The sequence below is a fragment of the Cydia strobilella genome, chromosome 20 (assembly GCF_947568885.1).
Source record: "Cydia strobilella chromosome 20, ilCydStro3.1, whole genome shotgun sequence".
In the NCBI taxonomy this organism is placed as follows: Eukaryota; Metazoa; Arthropoda; class Insecta; order Lepidoptera; family Tortricidae; genus Cydia; species Cydia strobilella.
Window position 1 is genome coordinate 7,444,554 of NC_086060.1, and position 13,655 is coordinate 7,458,208.

The following is a 13,655-nucleotide window of genomic DNA, read 5'->3' on the forward strand; positions in this document are numbered from 1 at the left end:
TATATCAAAAGAAAATCAAAACCGCAACAAGTTGTTAAATGAGAATCTGCCACTAGGTTTCTGACAGTCGGATACGATCTATCTAATATCGATAATATGATGTTAAGGATGTAATTAAAAAATACATTTTATTTGAAAAGTTGACCTTACAGCCATGTATGTGCAATTTTAGCAACGAGGAAATATAAATTAACGGAAAAACGCTTTAGATTAATCATATTCGAACTTTTATTAGGCATAGTAGTCCACTCCGAACTGAGAACTCGCGATTCGCCAAAAACTATACAGTGGATCAGTCATCTGTTTAATTTTCGACGAGATTGAACAAACAATTTAGAAATTCAAAATGGCTGCCGTTTTTTTTTTACAATTTTGACTACGGATTAACGTTAAAGGGCCTTTCAGATCCTCATCAATTTTCATTATGATCAGATATCCATTTTCATTATGATCGGAATTCATAATAAACTAAATTTACTCTAGTACTTAATAAGTTTTTAGGATATATAATAGATAATAAATTAACACGTAAAGATCACATACTTATAGAAACTATGTAGCAAACTCTCTTCGACAAATTTTGCGTTACTTAAACTCAAACTTTTAAAAAATTCAGGAACTTTAACGATGGTCTATTCAATCCCTACTAAATTCTGTGAGGATCATGTGTAGGTACGGTGGCAACCGACGGGACTCAGGCAAACCTCTCTTTGGAAATCTAGGGCATAATGACGGTAATGTTATTTACGACGGCGGTTATTTATCTGTAATTCTTTGCTAGAAATTCACATTCATTTATTTAAAGTATTTGATGCTTGTAACGACATACCATGTAATGCACATAAGTACTACTTTTTCGTGAATAAATGAAAAAGCAAAATAGTATAAACAAACTGATGTTCATTGCATACTACCACATGGTTACATAACATGGTATTTAAACCTTCCATTAAAAAAAACCTTGTCAGATTTTAAGTAACACGTTATTTTAAAACCCCTTACAAATCGGCAAAATCATATTTTCGTATTGAAAACGGCTTTCATTCAAGATTTGACCTTCAGTAAACAAACATTTGTACCAGCTGTTTGTAATTTCAAGCGAAATGTAATTTAAACCGATTTCTCATTTATTCATGCAATATTACCATCGAGCTAACAGATTGATTTACGTGATTTCCAACTTTTACTTATCTGTTCATGAAGTTCCTGTTGGGAAAGGTAAATCGGTTCCAGCGGAAACATTGGCACAAACGTAACTCAAGGTTAGTACATTATAGGTATACATAATATAATAGTGAGTAAAAATACGACAACAACAACAACAGGTAAGAAGATTTTATCATTTTCCTAGAGGTGTCAAAGCATTTTCCACAGCTCACTTCAAGCCTGAGGTCCGCGATGCTTACCTTTACCGAATAAAATTGAATATCAAATAAAATTTCGTACTTAAGTCAATTGGTACGAGCCGGGGTTCGAACCTGCGACGCCTTAAGAGTCACACGAACCCGCCGCCAGAAAGTCGCTCCCATACAATTGAAGTTATACTCTCATTTTAAAATGACATGCTTAAATTAGAAGAAACATAACATAAACAGTTACGTAACATAATATATATCTATGTCCAGGCGCGGCTTCCTCTAAGGAGCGCTTGTGCAGTGCACTCCCATAAATAATCATAATGAAATTATAGTGCCTAATTAATATATTACTCTTTAAGATCTATCGTACAAAAGTAAAATACCAATTAAATAATTACCTTTATTCATTATAAGTTTATAGACGGCCTATACTACTCGGCCTACTCCTATAATTTCATAGGAATCATAGGTAACGCGCGAAGCGGAGCGCTTTGGATTGCGCTCCTATGAAAAAGATTTAGTACATAAAATCAATAGGAAATTCAATGAGAGCGAAAGAGAAGTTTCGCTACAGTTCCGCACGTGAAACAGAAGATTTTCTATGAAGAAAGAGGTAAAATTGGAGCGGCGCTCCGTAGCCCGTTTGACCTTGCGCCCTCTCGTCGAATGCGCGCGCATTGTGCGCGCTATATTGTCACTTGTTTGTAAACAGACCTTAGTTAGTAGTCAATTTTAAAGTACGCGCGTGAATGGAATTTTGGCATTTTTTTATTATAAATAATTAACCAAGAGTTTAAGCAGTAAGTGCACATAATTTGTTTGTTGTGAGGTATTTAAAATGAATGAATTTAACGGGAGAATGTGAAAAAAGTTTACAAAATCGACTCGAGTTCAATATAAAAGGAAAACCTTGAACTTTCGTAACAATGTTCGTCAAAAACAAAAACTTATATGTCATTAAATAAGATCAATATGCAAAAACACCGTGGTTGTGTTATGTCGCTGTGATAAAAGTAACTAGGTGTTTTAGTTTATCGTGTTACCTACCTAAGTACATATGTCTTGTTTGGAGCGGGCGCGGGCGGGCCGGGCGACGGCTGTGCGGTGAGTTTGCTTGGACCGAAACCGATGTGTTAACAATTTAGCACATATTTCCATAAAATTTTAAAACAACATTCACAACCTAGAATCCATTTGTAAAATGAGCTGCAGTTAGCGTCTATCGGTAGTCAAGATATTCGTAATAGCGAAATTCTATAAGAGAGTTCAATGACCGTATTTTGTGTCGGTTAATTGAATGTGTAGTTTTTTACTGTGATAGTGAACACCCATAATATAGAATCACCAGCCGCCGCTGTCTATGTCTGGTACTAGTTTTCGCTGCAAAAAAAGTTTATACATAGAAAATAGGGTGAAAGTTTTTTATGTACATTTTCTACTCGCTCTAATGTATAGGCTAGGTTTGTGTGACTCTTAACGCGAGATTGGCTCAAATAAAAAAATCACTTGAAATAAAAATCAATTCTTAGTCCTTATACTCGTTACAGAGCTACGTGGTCAATTGGCAGTGTCAGGAACAGATATTGCGTGCTGTATAATTTCTCGCTCTTTTTGCGGTTCGAGGTCATAGTGGCAACCTTGTTCAAGTGTTCGTCTGTCGTCGTCGTAAAAAATAAGTTTTATTTTACACTGATTTAAACTTTCACGATTTTTACTCATTATTATTCACAACGACGGGACTTAATCGCCGAATTCTACAGATCGTGGGTTTTATAGTAGAAAAATCCGTGAAGCCATTGAAATCAAAAACATAGAAATTTCAATCGAGACGAAGGTTTTAAGATCTCATCCACATGGAACCCATGTCATTAGTAAGTGTAAGCGAAAACAAATATCGAAAGTTGAAAAATCGAATATTGTGAGTGTTGTGTGTCGACCCGGTGACATCCCTAGTACGAAAAACGTTCAAGTTAATAAACAAGACCAAGTGCGCCTAGAAGATGTTGATGTCAACTTGAGCCAGTCTTCTCCGAGACCACGGGGACAACGCCGTCCTCGAAACGTTGGTGAAATTAAAACTTATTTTACGCGATTAAGTCCCGTCGTTGTGAATAAGAATGAAGTTTTGTTTTATCATTATTATGGACTTTATCGGATCAAGGCACAGCACCAGCACAAGGCAAGGCACTAAACTAAAATACGATAAAATTAAATAAAAAAAAAATACAAATGGACTATATTAATTTTGAATTATTGCGATTTATTTTTTACTTAGTGACACTCAGGCCAATTCGAATGTGCATGTGACATCAAACTGATATTTGAATGATATTGGAATATTTGGAATCATGTCAGAGCGAAATGAAACGTTAAACATGTACAAATTAAATATAAATTTCGCGTTCCTCTCCTTTTAAAACGAAAGCGTATTTTTTGCTAGGAAACCGTCACGACAATCTAACGGAAGGAAAGCGGCCCAACGCCGGTGTTTCTGCTGGGTCGGAACACAATGAACTTCAGTTGCAGTATCACTTTAGATAGGTTATCACTAAGCGCCACTTGCACCATCCCACTAACCCGGGGTTAACCGGTTAAACCTACTGCGGCGTTTCCGTCTATGCCGTTGAGGGGGGTGCAATGGGGTCGCGAGCATGTCGACCACGGCACCCCCCCGGCAGTCCTGGCCCGGTTGAACCGGGACTTCACACCAGGTCGGGAAGAGTCAGCAAACGCATAACTAACCCTCCCCCCTTCCGTGTAGGGCAATATTATGCGGGTCTCCTACCCGCTGCCCTACTGGGGTATGGAGCGGTGTACAGCGGCAAACCGCCTGCGCCTCCTTCCCATGCGCCTTCTTCGGATCGGATGAGCGTTCGGGGCTTCCTCACGTTCCATCTCCTCGGTCTCCTTTTTCAAAATGACTGTGTCGCAAAAGGAGACCACCGCGTCCCAACATCTCTCGCCGCTCAACATGGCCGCCACTACGTTGTGCAGCGAGAGATCATTCGTCCCAATAACTATCTCCATCGCCCTACGCTCCACGGCCCAGCGCTTGCACACCTCCAAAGTGTGCTGGGCCATGTCGTCCGTCTCACCACACTGGTGGCAGGCTGTGGTAGGCTCACGACCTATCCTGTGCAAGTAGTGACCGAAGCACCCGTGTCCGGTCAACACCTGCACCAGTCTATACCCCAGCCTGCCGTGCGTTCGGTCAAGCCATCCGTCTAGGTACGGGAGAACCGCCCCTATGGTGCGGGTTCCATAGGGGGAGTTCTCCAGTAACCGGTTAAACCTGGAGTTATCATGGTTACTAGCACAATTCGACACTGGGTTAACGGTTTAACGGGTTAACCCCGGGATAGTGGGATGGTGCAAGTGGCCCTAAGTAATGTAAATTTTGCTTTTTAGTCAAGCAAGGCTTATGTGGCAGGAAGTTTCTGGAGCAACGCACAGTTGAGGATCGCCAACCATCTTGCTTGTAAAGATGGTAATTTTGTAGCGTAGAGCGATGGCGGAAAAATGTAGCAGGTGTTAATCTGAGCAATTCTTCGGAACGCTTCCCGTTCGAATCTCGTCAAAAATTGTGTATTTATAATTTTTCTTACGCTCTCCCATCGGTATTTACCGGTAGGTTATTTATTCAACGTACAAACTTTGCCCCAGTAGAATAAGTCTGAACCACGTTGAAACGTAATCCAGGATTAAGCTGAGTTTAACTTTCCTGCAATTGAAATACAACTTTGCACTAGGTTAATATTCAAGTTGAAGTGGATTCCAACGTAGTGCTGGACTATTTAATTGATAAAACTTATTGGCACTCAGAATTTGCACTTAATCTGCTTAACGTTGGATTTTAAATTTTAAGCTGAGTTTCCTAAGTTTAAAATTGAATACTGATATTTTGTTCTGGAATAAAAGGATAATCTGGGGAGAACCTTCTATCAGCTGAGACCATCTACAAGCTCTTTCGTCGCTTCTAACTCGTCGTCGTTTGTATAGGGGAGAACGAGGTGAGTTGCTACAGAGGAAAGTTGTGTCATTGTCATTGATTTTTGGAACCTATTAACTGTTAGCGAGCTCGCAACAGTGCGCGTTTGTTAGCTAGTAACTTAAACTAACAAACGCGCGCTATTGCGAGCTCGTTATTAGTTAATAGATTTCAAAAAATTGATGATGTCACAACTTTCCTTAAGTAAGATAGTTCTTACACTATGATAGTCTTGCTTATCCGATTAAAATTTTCAGACTTTCAATAATTAGAAGTGGTGAAAATTTATTAAGTAATTTAAGCGTTTATTCTCTACCATTAAAAATATTTACTGTAACATAAAAAAATCACAGGTCAAGAAATATATGAAATGTTTCAAACGACCCATACAGGAGCTAATAGGTATCCCCAAGTACACGAGCAGACGAATCGTCTCGTGGTAAGCAATTACTGCCAAATACTGTCGCCCATGGACACCTGCAACACCAGAGGGTAAGTGCTAAGTGCGTTGCTGTCTGGTCGACTCGGTCAGGAAATACCGCGGGCGACAGTTCATTCCAAAATGTAGCTGAGCGAGACAGGAAGTTTCTGGAGAAACGCAATTGAGGACTGCCAACCGTCTAAGTGGTGAAGATGAAAAAGTGTTCGCGTAGAGCGATGGCGGAAAGAAGCGGCATGGATTAATCCGAACAATTCCTCGGAGCACTCTCCGTTATTCATTCCCTTTTAACTGCTCCCTTCATCATGCCAGGGTAGACGTGTAGTTGTAATTTTTCGGATCAATGAGAGTATTAATAACCTTACGTCCCGGTTGGGTGCGCATCACATCGGCTTTGTAAGATACTGTGACGAGATTGCGATAATTTACAATACAGTTTTTATTCATTTTCATACAAAAAAACGTCAAAATAAGTTTTAAACTAACATGGTCTTATAGATCCGTAGCTTAGTGCGTCTACTAAGAAGCTTGGACAGCGCAGAACTGCAGCGTAAGGTTTTTTGAGTGCGGATGTTGATTGCGTCCTCCCTTGTATGTGTATCAGTGACAGTGCCTAAGATACTTAAACGGAGCACAATGTAGCCCAGTAAATCCTAGAAAAAGATTGTTTATTTCATATATATTCCATATATTTACTAAATTAAATACATCAGTTAAGTATTTATGTTTTCTGGTTCTCGTTGTACACTATTTTTATGCTTAAAAATTACCTCCAATCTAACATAACCACAGGCAATTCCTTTACAAATATAGCCTGTCACTTCATACTTGTAAGAAAATTATGCTTAAGATTAACCTCTCAACATTACCGCAGCAAACTTTGTCAGTAGAATTAGTTTTAACTTATCTAAGTATTAAACAACCATGCTTTGTTATCTGCAACTTTGCTACAAGGAATTAAAGTTGGAATTCCAAACGCAATTCCAGGATAATTGAGTTAAAGTTATTGGCACATTTAGAACTGAGTTTGCACTTAATCGGCTTAGTTGTTGCAGTTTGAGCTTTAACTCGCGTTAATAAAATTCATAATTGAATTGTGGTGTTTTGTTTTGTAATGCAAACCACCATGTTTCATGCATAGTTGTAATATCTAAGATAAGTTAATAGGTATAGTTTTAATTTTTTCAACTGAGCTTGTTCACTTACCTGTACTAACAATGGCATTGTATTATTACAATTTGTTCGCGTAGCCGCTAACCAGTTACTTAACTACAAAATAAGTTAGAAGTGCATTGCATATATGTATATTGAATATTTACTTTATTCCTTGTTGAATGGGGTTAAAATGGTCTAAAAAGATAATATCATATTCAATCTTTTGTGAAATCATATCCACCTTCTTAGCCACGAGGGTCGTATTCTGGTGTTAAATAAAAGATGTAGAAAGATAAAAAAGTGTGTGCGTGTAATCTTTACGCGCAATTGAAGTAAAACTTCTTTGACGATGACGGTTATCGCTATGTTGGCACTTTGACGTGTATCCTTTTGTGCGTGTGTCACTACTGAGCGTTACTTCCGTTATTTTGTTATTATCATTAGGATAATAATATTCATAACACAATGCTTTTGCGATTACGTATTTTCACACCACTACATATAGCCACCACTATATCATAATATCACTGTGATGACGTTCGGATATCAAATGTAGCTGCTTTCCTGTTGCGGCGTCGTTATTGCCGCCGTATCTTCAATTTCCTTGAGAAAATGAGTGACGTTTACCGCCGCATTGCTGCCGCGATTATGATGTTCATTCCGTCGATCATTTTAACAAGGAAATTTATTGATAGAGCGGCGGCAATAACGACGCCGTGACAGTAATGCAGCTGGAATTGACATCCAAACATCTTAAATGTTTTATTGACTCATGAAAGATCTCTAAAGATCTATTTCTAGATACATTTTCAAATTTTGAATTTTTACCTCAATGTGAACGAGCCGTTAGAACAACATACAGCAATATTTTACTAAGTTAAGAAGAATTTCATGTATAGAGAATTTCAAGCAGTAAATTCCCCAATAATTCGGCTCAGTGGCCTAATAGAAACTTTGAGAAGATTTAAGTATTCTCTGAAACTAGACTAGAGTGTACTCGATCTTGCTTAGTTCGAGACTAGTATTATATAATCTGTGGTTCGAGGCTCGAGTAGGAGCAAAACTTGCGGTTCAGAACATTCTGGAACGACATCAGAGGGTCTACTGTGAATACCGAAGTTAGCAAATTGCGGGCATCTTTCTCTTACTCATATAAAGGAGTAATTCGAGTGACAGGGAAAGATGCTTGCTATTTGAGAACTTCGGTGTTCGCGGTAGGCTCTTAGCGCGGGCACCAATGGAATGGAGCGAATTTTACAAGTCTCGTATTGGATTGATATCAGCCCATGTACAGTCGCCATCAGAGATATCGGAGCGGCCAAGGTGCTCACAAATATCTGAACACGCCTCTATTGTCAGGGCGTTAGGGTGCGTGTTCAAATATTGTGACCGCCTCGGCCGCTCCGATATATCTGATGGCGACTGTACTGGCGGTCACAGAAATATCAGTGGGTAAGTATTTAAATTTCATGTATTTTTGATTTAAAATATCAGAATGTGCGGGTTTTTTCGAAGCATGCATTTCCGAAATGGATTTTGCATAACTACGACGAATGAAATCCTATTGAAATGCATTGAAATTTTCAATATTTTTTCAATTCAAATTTGGCGAGTTTTCTTAAATAATATCGATATCTTCACAAAACTAAATAATGCGTTCTTTTTTTACGAAAAACATATTAGGTAGGTAATATTTGGATAGGTACACAAATTGAATAAAACAGTCATAATGTATATAGTCCAAAGGTAGCAAAAAGTGATTGTAAAATTAATTTAAATTAGTTATAAATATTATAATGTATATTTGGGTTAGGTTAAACAGTGCGAACTTAATTGGCGGTTTGAGGCCGTTTTGTAATAAGTTGTACAAATTGAAAAGTGAGTTAACTGACATTGATGAATTTAAAGGCAGGTAACATTCAGATTCAGACTGCAACAGCATTACTGCTGTAATTTTTCGTTTTATCGAGACATTGATATTAAATTTGACGTTTCCTGTAGTAATGACGTCGGCTGCAGATTTCCGGCGCGACATTCCTGCAGCAAATTATAAAATCGATGTAAATATTTCAATTAAAAACAAAATACCTCTGTTAACATTTAAATAACGCTGTAGTAGTCTAGTAAGTTAAAAAACCACAACCGAATACAAACCTTCTTAGAATTGAAGTCAGTTAAAAATCGTCCTGAACTTACAAGTACATACGTCTCATATGCACTGAATAAAATTTACCGATAAATGAATTTAATTCGTCACTGCAAAATGGTTGGAAATGTAAAATTTAATTTCAACTGCGCATTAACTCATTTTCCGATAACAGAGGACAATGATCGTGTGTAATGCGGTGAGTTGGGTAAATTCATTTAAATTGGTAACCGATAATTTTATCTTTCATTTTAACTGGAAATCGGGAAGTGGTTGTTATGTGAAATTTTGTTAGTTGAACAAGCGGGTATAATTACGAGTAATCTTAAGAATAATAAAATCTTATAGACCAGTATTTAGTTCATGCTTTCACCTATTACGTTTTAGATTCCATTAACTCTCATTAGCCCTTACGTTTCCTGTGCGTGCTAGGTAAGCAGGTATTTATTTTGTAATCCTGTTATTATTTGCTATACCTATTTCTTACTATTATACTACCTGAATATAATTATTAATTTCCTAATAAATTAATTGTCTTTAATTTATTAGGATCTAATTATACAAACTTAACTGTAATTTATTTGAAAATTGACCAATATAAACATTTCGTAGAAACGTATAGATCTTAGATACAAAATGTGTCATCATCTTCCTCGCGTTATCCCGGCATTTTGCCACGGCTCATGGGAGCCTGGGGTCCGCTTGACAACTAATCCTAAGAATTGACGTAGGCACTAGTTTTTACGAAAGCGATTGCCATCTGACCTTCCAACCCAGAGGGGGAAACTAGGCCTTGTTAGGATTAGTCCGGTTTCCTCACGATGTTTTCCTTCACCGAAAAGCGACTGGTATAAATATCAAATGATATTTCGTACATAAGTTCCGAAAAACTCATTGGTACGAGCCGGGGATTTGAACCCGCGACCTCCGGATTGAAAGTCGCACGCTCTTACCGCTAGGCCACCAGCGCTTACAAAATGTGTATAAGAGGGATATAAAATAATAAATCACGGCTTATTCATGTTTTGTTTCCAAAATCTCTGTTCAAATTATTTTCACTCTTAAACAAACCGAACAATATCATGGTAATTTATGGGCAAAACCTCACGGAATATCAACGAGTACATCTGTTTTTGCCCATCCATTTTACTACAGCACATGACGATACCAGACGATACCACAGTAAATATGTGCATACATTTCCTACTAACTGTTGACTTTTGCAAGTTTTTATAACGCAGACTTTTTTCGTTCGATTTTCAATCTTCGTCGTTTTTCATAAGATTGTTTTTCCAATAGATACTTGGAAAAAGATAAGAGTTTCAGAAAATAAATCAACAGCTAAAGGTGTAACTTGGATTTGATTTGTAGGCCCAAAGTGAATGCGAATGTTAAATTCAGCAACCAATATGGGTAAAGTGAGGATTTTGCCTTCTGGTGGTTGAGGGTGACGTAAGTAATAGGTATATAATCGCCACCTATTATGCATAATGTACTGTACATTATCGCCCATATAAATTTAAATAATAATAAAAAATCTTGTACTTGTATCATTAATGTAAGATGAAAATTTAGAAACATGAAATACTGTAGTTTTTTTTTTACATCAGTTAATTTTTTCTTTTCTTTAATTATTTTCTAAAAAAAAGGAAAAAAGGTCCATATTATTAGCCTAAGCTAAGTAATTTCCAAAATATGGACCTTTTTTTCTTCTGAAGGGAATGCGATTTCCCCTACATTTATTACAATCAGAATAGAGATCCCGAAATGAGCGTAAACAGATTACGCCATTACGTAGAATGCTCGAGCACACATCATCTCGCACCATTCGGTCCATGTCTTGACATCTGTTACACTAATTCAGCGCGATTATTCAAAAGTTGAAGGAACTTTGACATTCAGACAAGTTTAGTGTGTAAGTGTTGACGGACCGACTGACGGACGGACGGGCGGACCGATGGACAAACGGACATGACGAAACTGTAGGGGTTCCATTTTTGCCATTTTGGCTAGATAGTTTTAGAAAGGCGTATTTACATTCAACTAGTTAGTAACCAGGCAATGTAAAAATTACACAATTTATCACTCAAAAATTATTTATTTGCATTGATAGAGTATAGGGATGTTAAAATAAAATACATTGTGTTATGTAACGACACTTTATTTAGTGACACGTTTTATACAATTTAAACGCAACAGCAAAATCAAGTGTGACAATGTGAAAAGACAAAAAGTTAAACAAATATACGAGCGGCAATGATCGGCTGAAAAACGAAACGGTGAATATTCAAGTTTATTTCCAAATGGTCCTCCGGTGACAAAGGAAAAAGGGATTAAAAAACTTCGTCTCTGTTTGTTTTTATTATTGTTTTCCATTGGACGAAACGAGTGTCGAGCGAAATTCGACTGTATTAATAACGAGGAAGACTCATTTTTAGCAGCCGGCAATATGCTAAAGTTGGAATTTTAGCCTGATATTTATTAGGGTCTTTGTTCGTTTTGTGCGTGCGCGTGTCCATTGTTGATGAGAGCGTGACCATTGTTGGTGAGCGCATGCCACTCGCTTATACGCAATGGTCACGCGCAGAGAAGATGCAGACTATAAAATAAAAATAAAATAAATAAAATTCATTTATTTCAAGCTATTTAGCTCATACAATTACAATTACAATTTAAAAATACAATTAACATTACAATTTAAAATAATAATAATAATAATAATACATAAATACATAAGAAAAATAATAAATAAAGAGAATAATAATACAATTTACATTAAAAATAAAAGTCTATACCTATAGAAGTGTCCTACGTGGGCGATTTCGTTGCGAACGCGAACGCCGTGGGGCCGTCGCGCCGCGCCGCGTTGCTTCGCTTCGCGTTCGCGAGTTGATCGCTTACGTAACACGCAGCGTAAGCCCCCGGACCGAATTTTTGCGGGGCTCTAGGTAAAATTAAACTGGCAATCGGGAATCGCCTGACCTCGTACAATCTATGAGAATGTCTGAGCATAACTTTATAACAAAGTTCGGTTTGATGAAAAAGATAAGAGCAATTTGATGTCCGTTGCTATCAATAAAACCGGAGTTTTCAACTTTGATCCGTTGAGCCATCTATAAATTGGTGGTTAATAAAAGCTGGAAGTATTTTTTGAAATTGCTTTAATGAAAAATATCGAGTAAAACTTGACTGGAATGGGAGGGACAAAACGTTGTAGCTGACGATAAAAATCATCAACAAAAATAGCGTACTATTTAATTATATTCTGAAATACCTAACTTCAGAAGTATATTTTATAAACCGACCTATCCAATTTTTTAATAATAAAAATATCACTTTGTCATGTATGACGGTACGGATTGTTGATACAGTTTCCATCAGATATGTGTCAGCCACGATGCTCAAAAATATCTGAACACTTTAACGTCTTCATAAAACAGGCTAATAAGGCTTCATAAGGCTTGTGTTGTGGGTACTCAGACAACGATATATATAAAATGCCCATGAATGACTCGTTGTCGTGAATGAAACGTTGCCGTCCAGAGCAGACCTGGTGCCGGACTATTATTGCAGAGGCGAAGGCTATTGGGGAAGACTTGGAGCGATGTCAAGCACAAAGCTCAAGACCGATCCAGATGGCGGCGCACTGTGGCCCTGTCCTCTGCCCCATCTAGGGGACATAGGACAATCAAAAAGTAAGTCAAGTCATGAATGGCTCGAGAACAAATGCCTGTGCTTATCACAAAGCTCGTGATTATGAAAAAAATATATTAAATTTTCTTAACCATGTAGAAATAAAGCATGTAGGAAGTACATATGTACTGCTGCTAATTTTAGAAATGGCAATACACATCAAAATTAAGGTCGCATTTATATTTATCAAAATTAAACTTTATTGTCTGCGCATCTTTTCATCTCTTTATTACAAACACTCTTTTGTCTTAAAACTTCATTAGAATCACGAAATCAAATGAAATTTCATGGCGGATTCCATTATGCTTCTTCTTCTTCTTCGCGTTATCCCGGCGTTTTGCCACGGCTCATGGGAGCCTGGGGTCTGCTGGACAACTAATCCCAAGAATTGACGTAGGCACTAGTTTTTACGAAAGCGTCTGCCATCTGACCTTCCAACCCAGAGGGGAAACCAGGCCTTATTGGGATTAGTCCGGTTTTCTCACGATGTTTTCCTTCACCGAAAACCAACTGGTAAATCAAATGATATTTCGTACATAAGTTCCGAAAAACACAGTGGTACGAGCCGGGGTTTGAACCCGCGACCTTCGGATTGAAAGTCGCACGCTCTTACCGCTAGGCCACCAGCGCTTGGCGGAGTTGGCGGATTCCATTATGCGTTCATTTAAAATATAATAGAGTCACATCAAAGGCATGTTTGACTTTAATTAGTGAGTTCCATACAATGTTTATATTGTATACTTCTCATTACGATGTAAGCCATGATGCTGTAAATATCACATCGCTTATAGAGTTTAGTTTCAATCAAGGAACAATTAGGAAATATTTGATTTTTAAATCAAAATTGGTTTATGTATTTAGTTTGGAGTTGCTCAC

General features: G+C 37.6%; 3 protein-coding genes across 3 annotated transcripts in view; 1 reads left to right on the forward strand and 2 right to left on the reverse strand.

Annotated features, from left to right (window-relative positions):
* Positions 1 to 13,655, forward strand: part of LOC134750524 (BTB/POZ domain-containing protein KCTD9) — a 512,667-nt gene that overhangs the window by 426,579 nt on the left and 72,433 nt on the right. The gene's annotated exons all lie outside the window — the stretch shown is intronic.
* The window catches only part of LOC134750523 (dopamine receptor 1), a 129,780-nt gene that overhangs the window by 89,729 nt on the left and 26,396 nt on the right, over positions 1 to 13,655 (reverse strand). The window lies entirely within an intron of this gene.
* Positions 4,152 to 4,829, reverse strand: LOC134750782 (uncharacterized). The gene is made up of 2 exons (XM_063686025.1): positions 4,810 to 4,829; positions 4,152 to 4,650 (listed from the first exon to the last, which is right to left on the reverse strand). The coding sequence occupies exons 1-2, from the start codon at positions 4,827 to 4,829 to the stop codon at positions 4,152 to 4,154; spliced, it is 519 nt and encodes a 172-aa protein (XP_063542095.1).